At 36.7% G+C, this 22,170-nt stretch overlaps 1 protein-coding gene and 1 long non-coding RNA gene across 3 annotated transcripts in view; one reads left to right on the plus strand and one right to left on the minus strand.

The window, feature by feature from the left end:
* usta (uronyl 2-sulfotransferase a) overlaps positions 1 to 22,170 on the minus strand; it is a 70,301-nt gene that overhangs the window by 16,172 nt on the left and 31,959 nt on the right. The window contains exons 2-4 of one of the 2 annotated variants that reach the window (XM_024290695.2): positions 20,930 to 21,046; positions 6,965 to 7,008; positions 3,224 to 3,379 (exon numbers count right to left, since the gene is read on the minus strand). In XM_024290695.2, coding sequence (XP_024146463.1) covers positions 3,224 to 3,379; positions 6,965 to 7,008; positions 20,930 to 21,046 — 317 coding nt within the window. The remainder of the gene's footprint in view (positions 1 to 3,223; positions 3,380 to 6,964; positions 7,009 to 20,929; positions 21,047 to 22,170) is intronic. The other variant, XM_024290696.2, reaches the window with a different exon arrangement.
* Positions 815 to 1,879, plus strand: LOC112157740. Its single transcript, XR_002921199.2, has 2 exons — positions 815 to 1,084; positions 1,175 to 1,879. It is a non-coding gene; the product is annotated as an uncharacterized LOC112157740 (long non-coding RNA).

Below are 22,170 nucleotides of genomic sequence, written 5' to 3' on the forward strand. Positions count from 1 at the left end.
TTTTAAGGCTATTTTGAAATTTAGCTCTTTTTTTCAGCTACATGCTAGCTATTTTAGCTAACCTAAGTTTTTTTGTTTAGTTTTTTAGGCTAACTTGGCATTTAGTTAATATTTTAGCTGGCTATCAATTTTAGCATCTTCAGCGGCCAAATTCAGCTTACAGCATTCACACTAGCATTATTGCAGGTAATGTTATATATCTACTTCATAATTATGCTAAACATTTACATTTTTAAAGTTGAAAAAACTTAGTTTTAGAGTGTTCAATAAATGTTTATCCTGTTCGGCCCACGACTTAATGCGTGTTTTGGATTTTTTCCCCGTGTGTGATCTAGTTTGATGAAGTTTAATGGGTCCATTTACAATGGAAACCCTCAAAATACCGGACTGCTCAGTTTATTTATTTATTTTTATTTTTTTTCTTATTTCTTTTTCTTTTCTTCTTTCGGACTGCTCAGTTGAAACGAGACTACACTGTATTAAGACAAATATGTTTTGTCTACTCCTGGTTTAAATCGTTCTGAATCAGGAGTAGACGATAAAATGCAAAATTTCAATCAAACTACTGCCGCTCTGCAGACTCTATGTCCTAGATAACATCACAGGTTTTTTGATTTAGCCTAAAAACTGCTAAATCATCATTAAAAGCGTTCCCATCTCTGGGATTAAAATAGATAATCAGAGTTGGTCTTTAACAGGAAGTGGAGTTCCCAAACATTTCCAGTTCCGACTGAGACCTTTAAATAGCTCACATATGAAATTATTTCAAACGTTTTTTTTTCCTGCGGTGCAACAACTCTCCTTTAGTGAAGTTGAACTTTTTTCTTAAGAAAAGGAAAACTTGACCCAACATTCGTGGTGGCAAACAAACTGAAGCCGTCTTTCTTTTTCTATTTCCAGAGGCATAAGGCCCCTTCACATTATGGCGACCCGAAAAGACGACGCTGACCTCGCACAAACCTATTAACGCACCGCAGGGGGAGCCAGTAGGAAAACTGTCTGAAGCCTGCAGCATCCAGCCAGAACCACAAAATATGGAACCAGCATCTCTACACTTAGGAGACATGTGTCTTCATCTGCATAAGTAAACACGCACAAGGGCAAAAAAACACACACCAAAAAACACTAGGACACTCTTAAAGGAAGGCAAACACTTTTTCTGGATCCTTTACAGAGATGTTTTATGTCCAGAGGAGTAATGAGAGCTGTGGTGTCCAGGCCCGGCGCATCAAGCCAGCATTCAAAGTTTGATGAATGGCTGAGCTTTCAACATGCTCATCAAACGGATCAACCGTAGTGACTCGCATCATGAGGGGACATGAGTCACCGCTGAACTTCTCCCACACGATCTCTGACTGACGGCTTCTCATGCACACGTCTCTGGAGGTATTTAAGTGGAAAATGACAGATGTGAATATGACATTGGTTGATGAATCATTCTGAAGGAGGCAGAAAAAAGGAAGTGCTGTGTTCTGATTCTCAGCAGATCTGGCAACTCATCGGTGGGACTCTCAGTTATGAAAGTTTGACACTTTAAAAGGGAGGAGCTCTTAATTAGTTAGCGTTCCCACAATGACAAGTAAGGGCTTGTGTTATAAAAAAACAAAAAAAAGTTGCTTTTATTTTTGTAAAATCATGTCCTAAAGTTGCCCCGGATAAAAAAATTAAGGAGAATCCTCAAAATCCTCAAAAAACATTTTTCAACTAACCTCCAACTCATGTAACTGCTTATTCTGATAAAGATTTACCAATATAAACAGAAGTACTTTTATTTTGTAAATTTATAAATAATAATGTATTAGTTTTATATACATTTAGCCTAATTTCCAAGACGTTTTAACAAAAACTGAGCACTAAAGCTTATAGAAAAGCAGCAAAATACAAAAAAACGCTAAAAATAAAGTTAAGTAGTGACTAAAAATGAGAAGAGGATCTAGTTACTGTGTTTTGACTCCGTGTTCCTTTTTTTTTTTTTGAATCGCAAAATTGGGTTCCAAGAAAAACAAATGAAACTGATTATTCATAATAATATAGAGCTTATTTCAAGTGAATTTTGGCTTAAGTTTATTTTATTTATTTGCCTTTGAGATTTGATTTTGAAGACAGAAGGTGAAATTTAAGGATGGTTGTGTAATTTGACAGAATAAATCAAAACTTGCAGCGCTCACTTTAAAAATAAATAAAAGAAAGGGAGAAGGGATTCTTCTTTATCTTTATAAATCAAGATAAAATAAAAAAAACTACTTGTTTAAAAGTGAATGTCACATTTAATGGATTCTATGTGTCTATTACTGTATATATAAGCACAAATTTGAATATTTATGATTAATTCTTATTCAATCATTTACGTGTGGATATATGGAACTTTTTTTCTCCAATAAAGTTATGAATAATCTTTTAAAGATGGATATTTCTTTGTACAAATACCGTATTTTCTGGAGTATAAATCACACCAAATGAGTCACAGGAGCAGAAAAACGTAAAATCAAGAAGAAGAAAACCATAAATAAGTCACACTTTTATATTTGCTATGACAAATATAAAAACAGGTATAATAATGCTTCGATGTAAATGAGAAAAATATCAAAATTTAAGAGGAAAATGATCCAATTCTCCTCCATGTTTATTGTGGAAGACACTTCTTCTTCTGGCACTCAAGAAATTAGAGCTCCCTCTAGTGGTTGTTAGCAGAAACAACCGCTAAAGGGAAACATGTTGCTAGTGGAAAAATAACAAACATATGAGCCCATTTATGTCTAAAAAAATTACGAATAAGTCACTCCTGAATATAAGTTGCACCCCTGGCTAAACTATGAAAGAAACAGCGACTTAAACTCTGGAAAATACAGTTTATGAGAAATCTTATTTAATTCACATTTTTTGATTCACTTACAAATTCTGGAAAGACATCCAGAATGTATTACAGAATCTATTTTTACTGATTTTACTGAGTTATTATTTAGTTTTCATAAATTTGAACACAAAGATCGTGATTCTTACTTTTTTTTATAATTATATGTTTATTCATGGCTAAATTTCATATTCACAAAAGTAAATTTACTAATGAAAACCTGAATTTTTCTTACTAAAACTGGAACTGCAGCAATATTTAAGATTAATTTCTGCTTCAAAGGACGTCCTTCTCTAGTAATCATTTGCTTTGATTGCTTAATATAAACCAAATCCAAACTATTTCTGACGTTCCATTTCCTCTCTGTCTTACCTGCTCATGTTTGGTGAGGCGTGTTTTGTTGTGAATGTCAGAGGAAATGAGGTTAAACTGATGTTTCTCCGCCAGCAACCTCAGCAGAATCACCACAGTCCTGCTGCCACACTTTCCAACCCGATTATAAACCACCTGGCTGGGGAACGGGAGCACCTGCAAACGCACACGGGGATGAAAGAGAAGCAGAAAAAGATTCATTAGCCCACAACATCCTCGCATGCAGCCATGGGCGTTTAAAGAGACATCATTAGCAATGTGGGCAGGATTCATTCTTAAAAGTTTCCTCTGTTTCATGGACACACAGCAAGCACACGTTTGTTAAAATAAGTCGTAATTTAAAAACTGAGGCAAAAAACAAAATCATATTTCAAGAGTATAAAAAAGCAAATAAATATCTTTGTACGAACAAAAATTAGAAAAATCACTACTAATATTAATACAAATTCTTAAAAATAGGCAAATACATAAAAAAAATAGGTAAACTTTACGTTCTTTACTAGAAAAATCTCAATATTTGCATAATCTTTGAATTATTTAGTAGATATTATGAGGAATAATTAAGTATATATTATTGAAACATAAAGTTTGTTTTTTTTGTGTAGTATTAAAGTTTGAAGCAAAACTCAAAAGAAAAAAAAAGTAAAAAAGACATTCGTGCATCCTTCACCCACAAGGTTTTTAATTACTGAGTTTTGCAACTGATTGAACTTTAAATCTTTTCGAACAAAGAGGAGTTTCAGACCGCAAAACTTCCATCACACCTGTCACACCGTGCTCAGGTGGAATGAGACGTCTGCACTGACATGCCTACTTAAATATTGATTACAGACACATCTGGTTGGACTAGTTTATAAGTTGGATATGTTCAAAGTTTTGTACATGTTGTTGATCTACAATCTACAACCTATAAATGACCTTTAAATAAAAAATAATCATTAAGCTGCAAAAAACACGGCGAGTCCTGGAGTCTCTAAAAGAGATTTAATAAATATTTTGGGGTATTTCAAAATTAGCCTTCATGACTCCTACAGTGAGTAAATGAATAAACAATTAAAAAGTAAAGCCAAAACCTTTATTTTCTGCTTTATGATGTGAACTAAAATACCTGGGTGTTAGCATGAATAGCTAACACAGGTAGCTGTGTTTTTTTATGTGTTACTAACAAAGTTGGGAGCTAGTGCAGCCACAGTAATGCTTGTTTAAGTGGTGGGTATATTAATCAGATTTTTTAACATGTTTCAGACAAGCCTGGGAGATACGCTACGTTCACATCGAGCTCGGAAATACGTGTTTGAGAGACCGTTTCCAATGAAGTCTATGAAAACGTGTAGCTACTCAGCTAGCAAGGCTAAATGACCCCATATGGTTTAAAAGCGGCAGAAAATGTGAATGAGTTCGTCTCAGTTTCTGTGGTGGCTCCACCTGTGTTTTCCCACATTAGCTAGCGACGCGCTAGCTCTGCTGGACTCTGGGCTGTGGTCATTGCTAGCTTGCGACGTTGTCTACCGGGTGGATGAATAGCGTAGCACTGAGTGCACGACTTAAGCCAATGTGGCCGAACACATTTTGTAAACCATATGAGGCCCACTTGGTCTTGCTGGCTGGCTAGGAGACCTTTGTGCTTCTGTGTTCAAAATTATTGTGTTCACGCATCACTACACAAGTTTTTAGACTCTACATACAAATTGAGCGTGTACAGAAAGTTAAATCAGTTGAACTTTGACCAATCAGGGACTCGGATTTGGTATATACAGTATGTAGCGTCCTTTTCAGTACATGGAAATGCCAATAATTTTACATTTAATTCTAATTTTTCATTTTATTTATATTAAAATTTAAATTAATTTACAATTAATTTAATTTTAATTTTAATTAAATTAAAATTTAAATTTAAAATAATTAAATTAATTTAATTTTAATTAAATTTAAATTAATGTATTATTATTATTATTATTAATATTAATTAAATATTATTCAATAATATAACATATTGTTATTAATTAATTTACAATGAATTTAAATTAAAATTTAACTTTAGTTAAATTTAAATTAATTTAATTCAATTTTAATTAATTCACATTTAATTTTGATTTTAATTAAATGTGAATTTAAATTTTGCACTATGTGTATGCACCTTTCTTGGTATTGTGAATCCATCGTACACTAGCGCTTCTTACATGGCTAACGTGTAGCATGCTACAAACAGATTAATTACAGTTATACAAGTATGACTGACAGATGATATTCAATATTCACTCATTTTAAGTAGAGATTGAACTTCCTCTTTTTCTTGTGTTTCCATCAACAACTTCCGTCCAGCGATTTACAACAAAATCTCTCTAAAAACAAGTCTTGGTGACTCCCACCTCGACCACTGTGCTCAAATAGAGCTTATGGATGTCGATTAGGAGAAAATGATTGACGTGAAAGAAAAAAAACTGCATATACCCTCTGTAACTTAAGTATAAACAACATTATATGAAATATTATGTTGGAAAAAATATGTGCCGTATAAAGAAAGGTATACATTTGAAATGTGAGTTAATATGTACAGAGGACATTCCAGTCGTGCTTCCATAAATAATAAGATTCAACACTTCCCAACTCCACTGTTAGTCTCAGCTTGAGTTTTGATATCTCTACACTTTCCAGAAGTAAGGCCTTCTAAGCTCAACCGCTCCAGGCCATGAGACGGTCCCGGAGACTGCAGATAAAGTCCCAACTTCCCAAGCATGTCAATGAAGGTTAATGAGAAACGTGGCCGGTGAACTCCTTACCGGAGACGCGGCATTAGCGCAGACTGTGGGAGATGAGATGACAGCTGACACGGAATCAGTGAAAGTTTGCAGCTAATTTTGAACAACTGGCAGCTTCGCTTTCCATCTGGAGGGCGAATGCTGCCTGTAAAAGCTGTCGCCGCTTCCGCATGTGGCAGATGCCGACTAATTCAACCGAGCAGAAGTTGGAGGACTGATTGTTTAGTTAGGAGAGATTGTAAATGTGTGGACTGGAAGGAGAAAAGGACAACAGCACTATGAAAAAGTTGTGGTACTTGTATTGAAATCTTCACAAAACCTCCAAATGAGTTCAACAAAGTTAAAAAAAAATCTATTTTTGTAATTGTTTTTTGCATAATAGTTCTAAAATCCATACATGAGCAAAAAATCATGTTAGCAATAGTATAAAATATATATTTAATTGCACATTTCCAGTTATGAACAGTACTGAAGGTGATTGGAGCTGCATATGGAAAGAGAAATGAATCCAAAGAAAGAAAAAAATCCTGATAATTGAATCCAGCGTTTGTATTGGCTCTCGTGGTTGTCGAGCACATGCTCAGCAACATTTGGTAATATCTGCTGCAGACATAATGTCAGCAACTGGTTTGCTGTAAAAAAAAAGATCTGAGCTGAAGTGAACGTTGCATTTAAAGCTGATAAAAAAAAACAACTTCCTTTTAAACACGAGATAAATAAATAAAAAGCTGTGGGGGCATCAGAGAGAGTGAAAGACAGTCCTGCAGATCTGCAGCTGGATGAATACAAGGCTCCTGTGTCAGCACTAGCAGAGAGACAGAGTGAGCTGCTATTTAGCCTCAGTTTGCATGCAGATCCCTTATTCAAACATAACTCTTATCCTGTTTTGACTCTGATTGGAGGGTCGCACACCGAGGATGGAGGGAGCTCTGAACTCTGAAAGGGCAGAAAGGCAAGAAGATGATAAAGGAAAAGAACTTACTCTTGGAGGAATGGATCCGTGGTCGTTTAGATATGTTGACGATCCTGCAAAAAAGAAGAAAAGCATAAATATATGAGCACAAATTTGAATATAAGCCAATGAATAGTATAAAAATGCAGAAAACTAATGACTTTTGTAACTCGAGTTAAAATGGTCACATCCAATGAAAACTCTAAGACATTTGTATATTTATGTACACAAGTCTTGTGTTCATGCGTAGCTATGCAACATTTTTAATTCAATTTCTTTGGTTCTAGTTACAAAACTATTGAGGACATGTTGAACGGTAAACCAGTTGAATTTTAACCAATCAGGAAGTACGATTTGATACAAGTTTTACTTTTGTTCACAGAAGTGCTAACCATTTCAACATTCATCATAGAGGAGAAATTCATAATTGTGCCCGGCCGGAATTACTTAAATTTCCGGACTATAAGTCGCGTTTTTTTTTTGTTGTTGTTCTTTTTTTCAATAGATTGTCCAGGGGTGCAACTTATACTCAGGAGCGACGTATTTGTGATTTTTTTTAAACCATAAATAGGCTCATATATTATATATATTATATATATATATATATATATATATATATATATATATATATATGTATTATATTTTCCCACTAACAACCGGTTGCCTTTTAGCGACGTTTCCCCCTAACAACCACTAGACGGAACTGTAGGTTTGTGCATCAGTATTTGCTGCTGACAGAAACACAGAAGAAGTGCCGTCCAAAACAAACATGGCTGAGAATCTGATCGCTCTCCTCATAAATGTTATGATATTTTTCTTATTTGCATCGAGACCTTAATATCCTTTTTGGTTTTATTTTTCTCTCCTTGGACTAATGTGGGACAGCAAGACATCAAACTGGGTTAAAACAGACAGTAGAGCGGCTAAAAACAGCATCATTTAGATGCAGCTCCGGAGGATAGAAGGTAACAATGGCCGTAAGAAAAAGACGTGATTAAAGATTATAGATGTTTTGTAGAGCTCTTCAAAATAAATAAACGTAACCTCTCAACATCCTCCGGATTTTTCATGCATTTTAAACGAGATAATACAGTCAAACCACCGTGTAGCCATGAGGCTAAAAGATAGCTTCTCCACACGCAATCGGAGTGCACGTCATAAGAGACAGCTGACTCAAATTTGACGCATGAATGACGTTTGGCGTCAAATGCAACTTGTTCATAAATGTTGTACTTTTCTCTTAAAAGTGCGACTTATACCCCGGAGTGACTTATAGTCCAGAGAATACAGTATATGACACTACGACTTTCATATATCGGAATAGAGCTGTGAAAGAGGGAGTCTGGAGCAAGATTCGCGACATTTCGCACCAGGCACTCTTCCAGTGCTGGGCATGTGCCGTAGACATATATAATTAGACAAATCATCTTTTTAAGCAGATACCAATGAGTTTCTTTAGCAAAACCAATGTGAAAGTTACTCAACAAAGATTACACAATTCATAATTCATTTGAGAATGCTAAAAATAAAGTGAAATCCCCCAAAACGAATTCCATCGAGATTGCGAACTGTGCTTTTAGTTTAAACAAATGAGTAACTCTTATGCAGTTTATGCTTTTAAGCACAAACCCAACAAATAAGGTTGAAAAAGCTGCACCAGACTTCACTTTAATCCTGGCAGCTGCTCCAAGCGTACAAATACAGCAAACAGAGAAGAATTTTTCAAAGATTTTTTTTTTTTTTAATTCTTTAAGGACGTTAAATGATGAAGTTATTCAAGGTTGCTCCCAGACTGAGCATCTATGCTCGCCTTTCAGCCTCCTAATTCAGGTCCAGGCTTCAGACAGCAGCCTTGTCTGAGGTTTGACCTCAGTGTTAGTCCTTTTTATTCAGTTTGTAAAACAAATACGGGTTAATCTACAAAAAAAGTAGTTCTTGTGAAAAAGTTCAATTCTTATTATTAGTCAATTCAGTTCAAAGGTGAAACCTGGATTTTCTATAAAACGTCACACATTGGCTAAAGCAGTTTTTTCCAGTAGTTATGGGCATAAAAGAAGTAGATAAAAAATTATCACAACATAAAACTTAAAAGAATGTTTTTTTAGAGCAACTTATTTTAACATTATTTCAGGCTTTTGAAAAGTGTTCATTTATTTGACTACTTTGTTGAGTTTTTCTTTTTTTTTGCATCAGTGGATTTTGGCCCTGCATACGTGCAAATGAAGCACATTGCTTTAGTGGGTCTGGTGTCTCTGATCTGTTTTTTGACAACAATCTGTAGAATTTCTATTGGATTCAGGTAAGGTAAATTTGCTTAAGCCAAAAAAGCAGAGTAACTGATTTTAGTACCTTTGTCAGTGAGTACAGGTACCAATAATATCACTATCTCCTTATTACTTCTCAACAATGCTACACATTCTCACTCCAAACTCATCATTTATCGACATTCAGGCCCCCTCCATGCCACATTTAGATGTTTTGGCTATTTTGAGGTGCTGGCTGTTCCCATTAAATCATGGTTCCCCAACTCTCAAGACGTGGTACCAGATTCAGGTACCGGGCTAGAGTACTGGCGAACCGGTCCCAGTTCGAGGGCCGCTTAGGATAGGGTCAAAGATGTTAATCATGGGTCCCCAACCCTCAGGACGTGGTACCAGATGATGGTACCAGGTTAGGGTACTGGCACAGCGAAACAGTACTGGTCCGAGGGCCGCTTAGAACAGGGCCAATGACGTCAATCATGGGTCCCCAACCCTCGGGGCGCTGACCAGTACCAGAACACAGACCGGTACAGGGTTAGGGTACCAGTATTGGTCTGCTTCCCATTCCAGTAACGGGTTAGGGTATCAGTTCCGGCCTGTGTCCCAGTACCAGGTTGGGGACCCCTTATTCGTGTCTGTGGCTCGGAACCAAGTGCCTCTTGAATCAATATTAGTTTGCAGCCCGGAAATTGGGGACATCTGATTTAATCGGAACAACCAGCACGTTAAAAAACAATGAGTTTGGGACAGCCGTTGCTGCTGTCTGACTTCTGTTATCTTTTCTGTCTCGTCCTTTTACTTACAGACCATCAACCTTTTCCATAGGGACTAAAAACAGAAATTAACCTAAAAGTCAATAATCTTATATATTTGCATTTTTAAATGTTTTATTATAATAGACTGTCCCCGGCTTAAATAATCAATCAATCAATCAAAAAATCAAAAAGTGACACAGAAGTAGATTGATAGATAGAATACTTTAATTATCCTAAAGGAAATCATTGGGGGGACCCGAACCAAATGTCCATATATGACGAGTTGGGTGTTGTATTAACAGAGGACAGCATTAAATATCTAGAATTTCTAGTAGAGGGCGGCACTGATTGTTGACAGAAAATAAGGTTGACCAACACCAGCAGAAAACACCCAAATTGACTGAGAAAGCTTAACTCGAACCAACATGGATTCAGAGCGTTTCTATTTTCACACCATGTTTTCAGACTTTTATTTCTCAATTATTTAAAATGTAATTATCGTCTTAATACAGGACTTTAAATCATTGAGCAACAGTGGAGTTTGCCTCTCTTTAGCTCAGGTGAGTCACTCCTGATGTCTCTGGTTCAGGACTGGTTTCACACAAGCTCTTAATGCACTGATTCCAGTCTCAGTCCACTTCTTTTCATGCTCCTCAGATTCTTAAATGGATTTCATTTGACAATCCTCTTAAAGCTGTTTATCCCCGTTTCTGGGAGAACCTTTTCTTTTAGCACTTTTCCCTTCAACTCAATTTGAATTAATGTGTTTGGACACAGCAGCTTGTTTAGCCCTGACCTTCTTAGAAGGGTTTTGGTAAGTCAATATTCTCTATGATTGGATAGACTGACTTTTTTAATGGTAAGATAATTCTTCTCACTTAGTAGATTTTATGCTAGATAAGTCCCTTATTTTAAGAGTTTTGGTACTTAATTATCTCAAGAAGATATTAAGGCTTGTCACTAAGATTTGATTTCCTATTATGAGTAAAACACACTTAAAATTAGAATCTCAATGATTACAACATTATCTTCATTCAATCCTGTATGGGCATGATCAATGCAGGAGTTTTGCCTCAATTGAAAAATTTCAAGTGGTAGTGTATAAATATTTAATATTAAGTCCTGAACAGGATACTGATAATTCATGTAGAGAACATGGTATGGTCGAGCCGGGGTGGGATTATATAAGTTCGCTTCCTCCCACTCCCTTTCAAGTGATCTACTTGTGATTCAATGTGATTCATTTATTATTCCTGATTGCTTAAAATAAACCATTTAATCATTTATTCAAGTAAATAATCATGCATAGTGAGAAAAACATAGTGCTAACAGTTCACTATTCTTTTTGAAGACTATTGTTTTTTAGTATTTTTGGCTGGTTTTAAGAAACAGATCCTAGTGGTTAGCATGTCAAGATAACCTCACTAGCAAAATCTTAATTAAATAATCATTTTGAACATTTTGAGAAGATTATATTTAATTTAAGTCAAAATGAGCTTGATATTAGTAAAATGTACTCATTTTAAGATATTTGGTTAGATATTTTTACTTGTTTTGAAACGTCTTGACAAACCAAATTTTCTTGTTCTGTTGGCAGATATTTTAAGCAATATTTACCTTATTTTTGTACATTTTTGCAGAGTGATCATGATCTATAATGATCAGAATGAAAATAAATAAATAAGTATTTTATTCTCCATGTAATGAGTGTATGTAAAATATTAGTTTTACATTCATAACTCAAAAATCTGACATTTTTTACGATGTTCTAATTTTTTTTTAGATGTAACTGTGAAAGGAGCGGTGTGAACATAATTGACATGAACCTCTCCAGCACCTTTGAGTCATGATCTTGAGCATAAATTAAAGTAATAGCGAGAGATGCACAAACATGATTTATTAGCAGCCAGTTTCCCTGCCAGCATACATTACAAAGTGCGAGTATTCGTGAGTGCAGTTTATGATTTCGAAAGCAGAGGTTTGGTTTAAGCCAATTAGTCAAACACAGAGATCAAAACGTCCTCGCTTTGGGTTTGATTCAAGCTGTTGTAGCTCATTAATTCATCAGATGCTGGATCTAAACACACTGATGCAGCTGCATTAGGTTTCCCCTCAGGTGTTATTTGCAGACTATCTTTTTATCTTTTTGTGGCTTTAAATGGTTTCTTAAGGAATGCTAAGGAAGAGTTTGAGCTCCTTTCAGAGGCATTTCAGGTCACGGAGGGGGTGAGGATGCAAGGAGGCAGACGTCTCTGTTCCTTCCTTGGTAATCCATCACGGACAAATCCTCCCCCGACATCAACGCCAATGCTGCCTCCGCCGCCACCACGGCGACCTCCGTCCAACCCCTCCTTTCCTGCTCCGTGTGCTTCTCATTAGTGTTTTGTACGGAGGATTGGAACAAATTTTTTCCAGGGTACGAAGCTCGTAAAGCTGACAGCTGCCATCCGTCCCCAGCACCCACAAATGGAGGAAAGGAAGGAAAAAGAGCCACTGTACAGAGCAATGTGCGCACTGACCAGCCTGACCTGGATGCAGTCAGAAAGCACCAACAGTCTGCAGGCAAGTTAAGAAATTCAACCAATGATTATTATGTTTACTTGTTATTTTTACTTAACTTAGAACTCCAAGAGGAAACTAGAAACAGCCAATTATCATCATCTGTCCACAGCTTCTCAAAACAGTAGAAAAGAAATACAAGTTTTTAAAAATATTAATCTTTATTTTAAGAATCTTCAATCTGTTTGTTCTGTCGCTCCTGAAACTGAACAAATCACATTTGGCAGGTATTCTGCCATTGTTTGTGCTAGCAGGTGACTGACAGGAAAACTAACCTATGAGTGGGGAAGCATTGGTATGTGACTAAATGGTAAATTGGATTATGGTGTCACAAGATCCAAGGACCGGTCTCATGTTAATAGGAACAGCAGAGCTATTTCTGAGCACACTTTTCAAGCCAATAATGAAATGTGGATGATCCAAAACGGCATCAATTTAGATTATAATGAAAGTAATAGGAAGAATGCTGTGTTGCATTATGGGAAAAAAAAATCAAATTATTTTCTTAACATCTAGAATAGGGTTGCACAAAATTAGAAAAACTTGCAATGTGCAATATGAGGAATCAATATTGCAATGACGATATGGCTGACAATATAGCAAAACAACAAATATTTCATTCCATTTTACTGCATCAATTTTATTTAAATATTTAAATTATACTCCAAATGACCCACGTCTTCATGGGAGGTGATTATCTAGCATAAAAGAGGCCCATCCCATTGGTCAAATGCAAAAAGGGCTCTATTTAATTTGTTAAATACTTCAGGCTGCCATAAGATTGTTTTAGATGTGCAAACATTTATTTTTGCCATTTATGGCAATTTAAGCCCTCTTTTTGGATATGTGTATTGAACCGGCTGATACTGCGATAATGCTAAATTTGTATTGTGCAGGCCTATCATCCAGTCCCACAAGTGAATGTAAAACTCTTTTCCCCTTTTTGTCCTTTCTAGCTTCCTGTATACTTACGAAACTTGTGGTGTTTTCCTGTGTCTGATGATTTGACTTTCACCAAACTGCCAGGTCAAAACAGTCCCAGGTTTTCCTGTCATTTTAACAGTATGACTTGATATGATGCAGAAATTACTTTCACTGTCTAAACTTTCAACTCTACAACCTCGCTAGTCTCAGATGTAGAGTTTCTACATACCAGTCATGAGCCACAATTTGATCCCCTAGAACAGCCCAACTTCAGACCTCAAGAACTGGCATGAGTTTGTGTTTTGCCAATGAATAGCTCCAATGGCAGAAAAGTTAGAAAACATAGAGGACATTGACCCTAAAAGGCCTAGTGGGCGCACTACGGCCCAGGGGCCATAAGCGACCAGTTAAACCATTTCATCCCGTTATGCTGTCATAAATTATACTAATAATCCATATTTATTTTAATTTTCCCTGAAATTCTGGTGTCTCATTGTAGATTGTCCACTAAAATAAATTGATTTTCGATTTGGTGCAGAAATTTGTTTTGCATTCATGTGGTGTTTGGAAGATCTTCGTTTTTTAAGTCAGTCATTTTTCCAATTATTCCAACACCACGAAAATAGGATTTTTCTAAGTTTGCATTCGTCCCTGGAGGACGTCAACCAATTGGTGCAATTGGCACTAAAATTGGAACTAAAATAAAAAGGTTTTTGTCCAGATTCCATGTTGTTTCTTTCTAATTTTGTATCACCATATAGTCCTGGTCTGGCCCTTTTGTCAAATTTTAGAACCCTTTGTGGCCCATGAGTCAAAAAGTTTGCCCACACTTGGCCTAGAGTTTGACATCTGTGCTCCAGAATGTTTATCAAGGGAACGTGCCAAGTGACTACCATTTAAGAGTCAGTGTGAGATCCTGAAGGGTCTGAAGTAGGGTTTGATAAGTCACTACTAGCTGGCAGAGTAAGGCTCTGATTCTGTCTAAAATTTATTCATCAAGGGTTGATTGATGGTGACCTCCATTGGTCCTTGGATCTCGATAACCTTGCAATGGCCGGATTAAGTACAGATACTATAAGAGAAGTAGTAAAACCATGTATTCTCAAAAAGATCCTGCTAAACTTGTGAAAAAGACATGTGAGCCAAACGTTTTTCCTTACTCTTCAGCAACTGACAACACCCTCACCACACTCCATGTGAAAAATGAGCCTGGACAAGGCGAGGCATTCACCGGTTCTGGCGCAAACTACAATTCCGTGGCTGAAATATACATCATGAAAAGCAGTCATTAAAGCTACTCTCCATCATCATCACTACGGATCCTGGCCATAGACGATCCCGTAGTTTCTGGGAGTGCTGCCATCGCTGAACCTGCTCAGCTCCAGATGGACAATCATTTTGAAACTTTTCAATTCCACATCATTAAGACATCCCACCTTCTTGTTATCCTTGACGGGCCATGGCTTCACGAGCACAACTCTCATACTGAACGGCTGACTGGAGATATTCTGTGTTGGATATTATCTGGAAAAGCACCTCCCTCTATAGACTGTACAACAGACGAGAAATAATCTGGTTCCTCCTCAGTACCTTGAAATCAAGTCAAAAGGCTTTTTGACTGTGCTCTTAACACACTACCACTACCTGTTTATTTTATTTTTTTTAAAGATGGAGGTTTAAGGTATGGAATAGATTGTAGGGGGCTTAATCAGATCACACTCTGCTGTTTAGTGCTCTACACATTCTCACTCAGAACTCGTCATATACAGTATGGACGTATGGTTCAGGCCTCCTCCATGTTGCTTTTTGACATTTTGGGTGTCCCCAACTCGTAGTTTTTTGACATGCTGGCTGTTACCCTTAAATCACTGGTCCCCAATCCTCTGGACATGGTAACAGGACGTTGAAAGCTTACCAGGTTAGTGTACCGGTTCAAGTCCCAGGGGTTGGTGACCTCTAATTATTGTCTGTGGCCCAGTACTAAGTGGGCCTTGGGCCGGTTCACAGCCTGGAGGTTGGGGACCCGTGATTCAATGGGAACAGCCAGGACGTAAAAAAAAAAAAACGACACCCAAAAAGTGACGTAGAGGGACCCTGAACCATACGTCCGTATATGAGGAGTTGGGAGCGAGAATACTTCGTAGAGCCATTCTCTGGATTAGCTTTTGAAACTGCAAAAGGCCAGCATTTTCAACAAGTTTTTACAAATACCCCGGCAAATGGAAGCAGTACAGGCATGGTCATCCATTCATTCTCTACCAGCTCGTTGCTCTTCAGAGCCATGGGGACACTAGAGCCTACCCAGCATACCTTGGACAGTTGGTCAGTCCATCACAACGCCATGCAGAGACTCCTAAGGGATAATCGTCTATCAACCTAGAAAGCATGATACTGGACAATAGAAGGAGAAAACTCTTGAATGCATAAGGAGAAAACACAAACTCCACATAGAAAGGATCAAGCCGGATTTGAAACAGGGTCTTCTTGCTGAAGGCAAGAACCATGTAGCCCCACAGTCCTAGCCTATCCCCGAGAATCACAAGCAACTACAACCATTTCTTCACATGCTTTATCAAAAGATATAACCAAGAACTAGTATCCCTTCACTGCTTGACCACCACAAGGTGATGTTTCATGTGAATGCGAAGCCTTATCCTCAGGTAGCCTCAGTTCTAGTTCCCTCTTTTCCATAGTTACACAATCAAGAGGTGGACGTATCAGATCAACAAGTGGATCCGGTTCTTCACACAGGTCAATCACTTTGTCATCTTTTCTTGCCATATATCCTCCGCATAACCTTATTCTATTATTATATTATGATGTTATGATGTGATATTGATGATTAATGATGATTATATTATGATGGAACCTCCACTGATCAAATTAGTGTTGGAAAAGTGGTTTATCCCTTTTGCTAACCTGTGTCATCTGGACCCCACAAGACAGCGCCCTGAACTTCTTGTTCCAATGATTTTTCACCTTCACTGGTGTACGTGGCAGACATAGAATCCTGTGCACCTTTGTCAAGGGAGGGATCACACATCAATATAAGGGTCGGGTCACCTGGACCCCATAAGAGAGCACGAAAGCTAAAAGGGCTCAACATCAATTCCTGTATGTAATTTATCAAAAAAACGTGAAGCTCTACTGACAGCCGAAAGGCAAAAAGTTCACCTGAACTTTGACTTCATCCATTCAGTCTTTCCTTACATAAACATCTTTTAAATACTGTGAAAAACCTCAAGCAAATATGTTTTCTCTGCAAGGACACAAACACAAGTTTGTAAAAGCTTATGTTGTTTTTACTAAATAAATACAAACATACAATTTTACTGTCTTTCAGTAACAAAAAAATCCAACTTTTGCGTCAGTCAAACAGATCCAAAATATTGAATAGTTGAATTTTCTTGTAGGTATGTGGTAGTGCTGCCACAAATGATTATTTTAATAGTCGACTAATCACCGATTATTTTTTCAGATTAGTCGACTAATCGGGTCATGTGCAAAGTGGATATGAAGCAAACATCTCAACCGTCAATAGCTTTAAACTAACTAAAAATTAGATGCATAACATTAACTGCAATAATGTTAGTGTGAATGCTGTAAGATGAATTTGGCCACTGAAGATGCTAGTGCTGATAGCTGAAGATTCTGGAGTTCATAGCTAAAATTGCTGAAGCTTAAAGCCACCTAAAATATTAGCTCAACTCCAAAACAGTCTAAAAAAAACACAAAAAAAGCCTAAATTAGCCAAAATAGCTAGCGTGCAACTGACATTTTAGCTGAACTCCAAAACAGTTTAAAAAAGGAAGAAAATCCTAAATTAGCCAAAACAGCTAGCTGAAATATTAGCTAAACTCCAAATTAGCCTAAAAAAAACTAAATAAATGCTAAAATAGTCCAAGAAGCTAGCATAATGCAATTATAATTTTCAACTTTACTACACTCAGACTCCATATAATATAAAGTGACGACTAATCGACTATTAAATTAGTCGTCGACTATTTTAATGGTCGACTACTCGTCGATTAGTCGACTAATCGTGGCAGCCCTAGTATGTGGTTTATCAAACTTTAAAAGTAAACATTGTTCTTTACTTTCAATATTGCGTTGATCCTGTAAAAACAATCTTCAACTATCCACAGCACTATGGAGGAAAACTGTTCGCTCCCACAACAATTCCTGTAAGCTCTGGAATTTTTTTTCATTTGGTGTCCGCCTGTCCGAGGAATGCCGCGTCCAAGTGTGTGAATTTCAAAAACATATATTTAAAGGGGAGAACATTTCATTTGTTTTGCTGAAATTTTGGGCAATTCCAAAATAGGCTGAGGTGGGAGCGGAAAACCACAAAGGAATGGCGTTTGAGCCGAAGGCTAAAAAGGTTAGATAAGTTCGAGTGGGCGCAGATTCAAAGCAGAGATAGAAGAACAGAGAGCGGCACAGAAACAGACCAGAGGTTCTTTGTTTTTAGGAAGACTAAACTCTCTTATCTTCATCTACGTCCAGCTGCATAAACATGGAGAAAAAAAATGGATCAAACTAAAAAGTATAAGCCTATTTTATACATTTATTTAATTCTTTTTTAATTAAAAGTTGAGAGAAATCATTTACAGCCTTAAACAACTAAACACAAATCTGTGGCTGGAGACTTTACTAAACATGGAGGGCCATACCAAAAAGGACGCAAAACAAAAGTGTATGAGTTACAAACAAGACATTTTTCTTTGTGTGTATGTTCCTCTGTGTAATAAGTGTGTGTGGTCGGCAAGCCTTTTGATCTGGCGAGTGGGAGCGGCCCTTCATTAAGACTAGTAGCGCAGCCCATTTCTAATTACAGAAGAGCCTAAAGCTGAGGGTCGGGGCCTCCGCCCTCTCCGCTCTGTTTCACATCACCCTTCAGAGCCGCTGGATAATCAGCATCAGACTGCATGGTGACATATATATATATTATATATATATATAATATATATATAATATATATATATATGAAGGCTGTGCCATGCTGTGTTATAACAGGTGCTCAAAAGTTGGCAGGGAAATCAAGGGCAGCCTAAAATTTTGGTTAGCGAAATGCAGAATACAAGAGCGGCAGATGTGAGGGATTTGGAAGACTCCGGTTTGGCAGGTTATTTGTGGAAACCAGTGGTTGCCACTGTGTTTAATGTATGACAATCGGAGTCTGTAATACGATAGTCCGGCGCAACAGTGTTGTCTTTGGTGGCTGCGCAGCTGCAAGGAAAGTCAAAAATAAAAGACATGCTTTTCGGAACAAGAGGCGGAAAAGCTAAATTGTTTCCAGAGAGGAAAAGAAAAACGACACAGTGTTCATGACTCCATCTGTGTGCTTTTCAGTTTTTATGCTGATTATACAACATTAAGATCATAAAAATGACTCCATCTGTAATTTTGTTAAACTAACTGAACATGAATCTTAAATTTAAGCCAGTCTGTGTCTTAACCAGAAAAAACATATGAGTTAAAGTTATTTTAAAAAATATGAAAGATAAAGTTAGTTGTTTTCCTGGTCATTTAGATGAGTGACTTGCATTTTTTCCACATAAAAACAGAGACAGACTTAATTAGAAACAAGTGAAACCTTTTGAACAGGAGTCTCAAACTCAATTTTCGTGGGGCCTCTGAAGGCAGAGCCTGGCTGAGGGTGGGCTGTATGGGGTTCCATGTGCTAAAAATATGCTTTTGCAAGGAAAGAAAATACAAATAAACAACAGAAACAACGACAACTACTACTACTACTACTATTACTGCTACTACTAACACTACTATTACTATTATTACTATAACCAATACTATTGTTACTACTACTACTATTGCTACTATTACTATTACTACTACTATTATTACTACTACCACTAATATTATTACTACTATTATTATTGCCACTATTACTATTACTACTACTATTATTACTATTACTACTACTATTACTACCACTGCTATTACTACAATTACTACTATTATTACTATTACTACTAACATTATTATTACTATTACTACTATTATTATTAATACAACTAATATTATTACTATTACTAATACTATTATTACTATTACTACTACTATTATTACTATTAGTACTACTATTACTACCACTGCTATTACTACATTTACTACTATTATTACTAATACTATTATTGCTACTATTATTACTATTAATATTAATATTACTACTACAGTTATTATTACTACTATTATTATTACTAATACTGTTATTGCTACTACTACTAGTATTCCTACTACTATTATTGCTATTACTACTATTGTTACTAATATTCTACTATTACTACTACTCGCATTACTATTACTACTATTATTATTACTACTGCTGTTACTATTACTAATATTCTACTATTACTACTACTACTATTATATTACTATTACTACTACTGTTATTACTACTACTGCTACAACTATTCCTACTACTATTATTGCTATTACTACTACTGTTATTACTACTATCAGCACTATTCCTACTACTATTATTACTATTACTACTACTATTACCATTACTAGTAAAACTACTACTATTATTATTACTACTATTATTATTATTGGTGGACTGGTCATATTTATGTTATGTTCTCTGTTGCCAATAATGCATTGATTCATCTGATGTTACACTGAAGTTCTAAATAAATGTTTGCACAAAAGTTAAAGTATGTGAGTCTGGATATCTTGAAACAAGTTTTCATAGCTAAATTGGCTGTCAAATGGGCCCTTTGGTTTAAAAGAAATCTCTCATTAAGTGCTTTATCTTAAAATATGTACAAAAAAATTGTAAGATTAAATGTCTAAGTAAGAAATTACAGATACATGATCTCAAAACAAGATTTATAATCTTACAGATTATATTCTACATGAGTTTGTCACTCTTAAAACAAGATCAAAAAGTGTTCTTGGCTAATTTTGAGTTTTTCTTATCTTGGTTAAATATATTTTTTTTGCAGTATGTGTCCACTGTTTATAACTTTGGTCTGTTGTCCTTGTCAGCTGAAAAAGTGTATTGAACATTTGTTCATGTCTATGTACTACTGAGCAATATCTACTGCATGTCCTGTGAAACGACAGGAGCTAATGACGCTAGCAACTGTTGCTAAAGACTTTTCTGACGACCAGATCCAACGACGATAGCCAATGCAAAGTTTTAAGCATAATACAAAGCTATCATCAAAGAAGCGTGGACATGCAGAGGATATTGCTTAGTGGACATTAAACTTTCATATTAAGGCAGGGGCGCAAAATATCAACTTGGGGGCCGCCAGGAGCGGCGTGGGTAATGCTATGAGCCTCACCACTGGGCAGCATTCCTCCATAAGTATGCATTTCTTGGAATACTCTCCCACTTCCAAGGGAAAAACTGTTTTCTTTAAATTACTGGATGCGATTTATTCTCGGATTTCTAGTAAACTCCATGCAAGCTCAGCTCATTTTTGCAAAGTCACTTCTTTTTCTGGAGGGCTTTTGTAGAGTGTACGTACCTTTTCTCGCCTTGTGGCCATGTGGGCACGACACCAGATGTCTGTCTACCCTGTCCTTATGGATAAAAAGCCTGCTGGTTGCCGTTTTGAAAGACCAGTGATTTTTCCAACATACTCCTACAAAGAAAGCCAAATGGAGGGGACTTTTTAGTTCTGAATTGGTTGCAAGATAAGCAAGCATTTTCCACTGGGGCGGGAAGAAGGGGATTCAAACAGCTGGACATGAAACATGCTTGTTTTTCCTGATATTTTGGAAATACATACAAAAAAATATGTATTATTAAGATAAATGATTATTATCTGCAACAACAGTGGTGGGAGAAGTCTGTTATAAACCAACCACAAGTGGGCAATAACTCGGCCTGATCTTCTAAAACACAGAAATGCAACACAAGTGACCCCACAGCTACACCGAAACTCCACTGATCACACAAAAAGCTGCAACTGGGATTTAAAAAAAACACGTAAAACTGTATTATCTCACCAACAGAGTTGCCAGAATTTTACGGATATTTTCCAGCTCGTTACTGAGAACTGCTCTGTAAAGGGTTCCAGTAAAAGAAAGTCTAAAACAAAACTAATAAACAGTTCCTTGTTATCCAGCAGTTCATTGAGCTTTGTGTAAGCGCACGGCCAGAACAACTCTAAACATTAAAAAAAAAGTCTGTTGCAAAAGCTTTTCTTCAATGGATTGTTTATAAAAGCATTTGTGCTTCGGTACTTTGACTTTGATATTTTTTAAACGTCGTCTCTTAACAGCGTCTCTCTGTCAGCGGCACAGAGGGCTTTGCTTGAAGATAAACACGGTGAAAGAATGAAAAACAAAATGCTTTAATTATTTGAGGCTGCAAGCCAACGTCAAGCACAACTCTTAAAAGAAAATACTTTTCCCAAAACAATATCTTAGTCAAGCACCGTTTGAGTCAAACTATGTTCTCGAATTCCTGATCCATCAGATATCAAATGTAAATGGTAAATAGACTTCCTTGAAGGCCCAAAGTGCTTTAGACACATTCACACACTGATACGCTGCAAAATACTGGCGCCAACCTATAACTATCAGAAGCGACGTGGGGTTCAGTGTCCTGTCCAAGGACACTTTGATAGATGGGTGGACAAGGCAGGAATTGAACCTGCAATCTTTGACCAAAGGTCGACCGCTCTACCTCTCCACCACATGTGAATAGCTTAATTGATAACGTGAGAAATATGTACCGTTAGGGCAGGGATAGGGAACTCCA

The sequence above is a fragment of the Oryzias melastigma genome, linkage group LG24 (assembly GCF_002922805.2).
Source record: "Oryzias melastigma strain HK-1 linkage group LG24, ASM292280v2, whole genome shotgun sequence".
Taxonomy (NCBI): domain Eukaryota; kingdom Metazoa; phylum Chordata; class Actinopteri; order Beloniformes; family Adrianichthyidae; genus Oryzias; species Oryzias melastigma.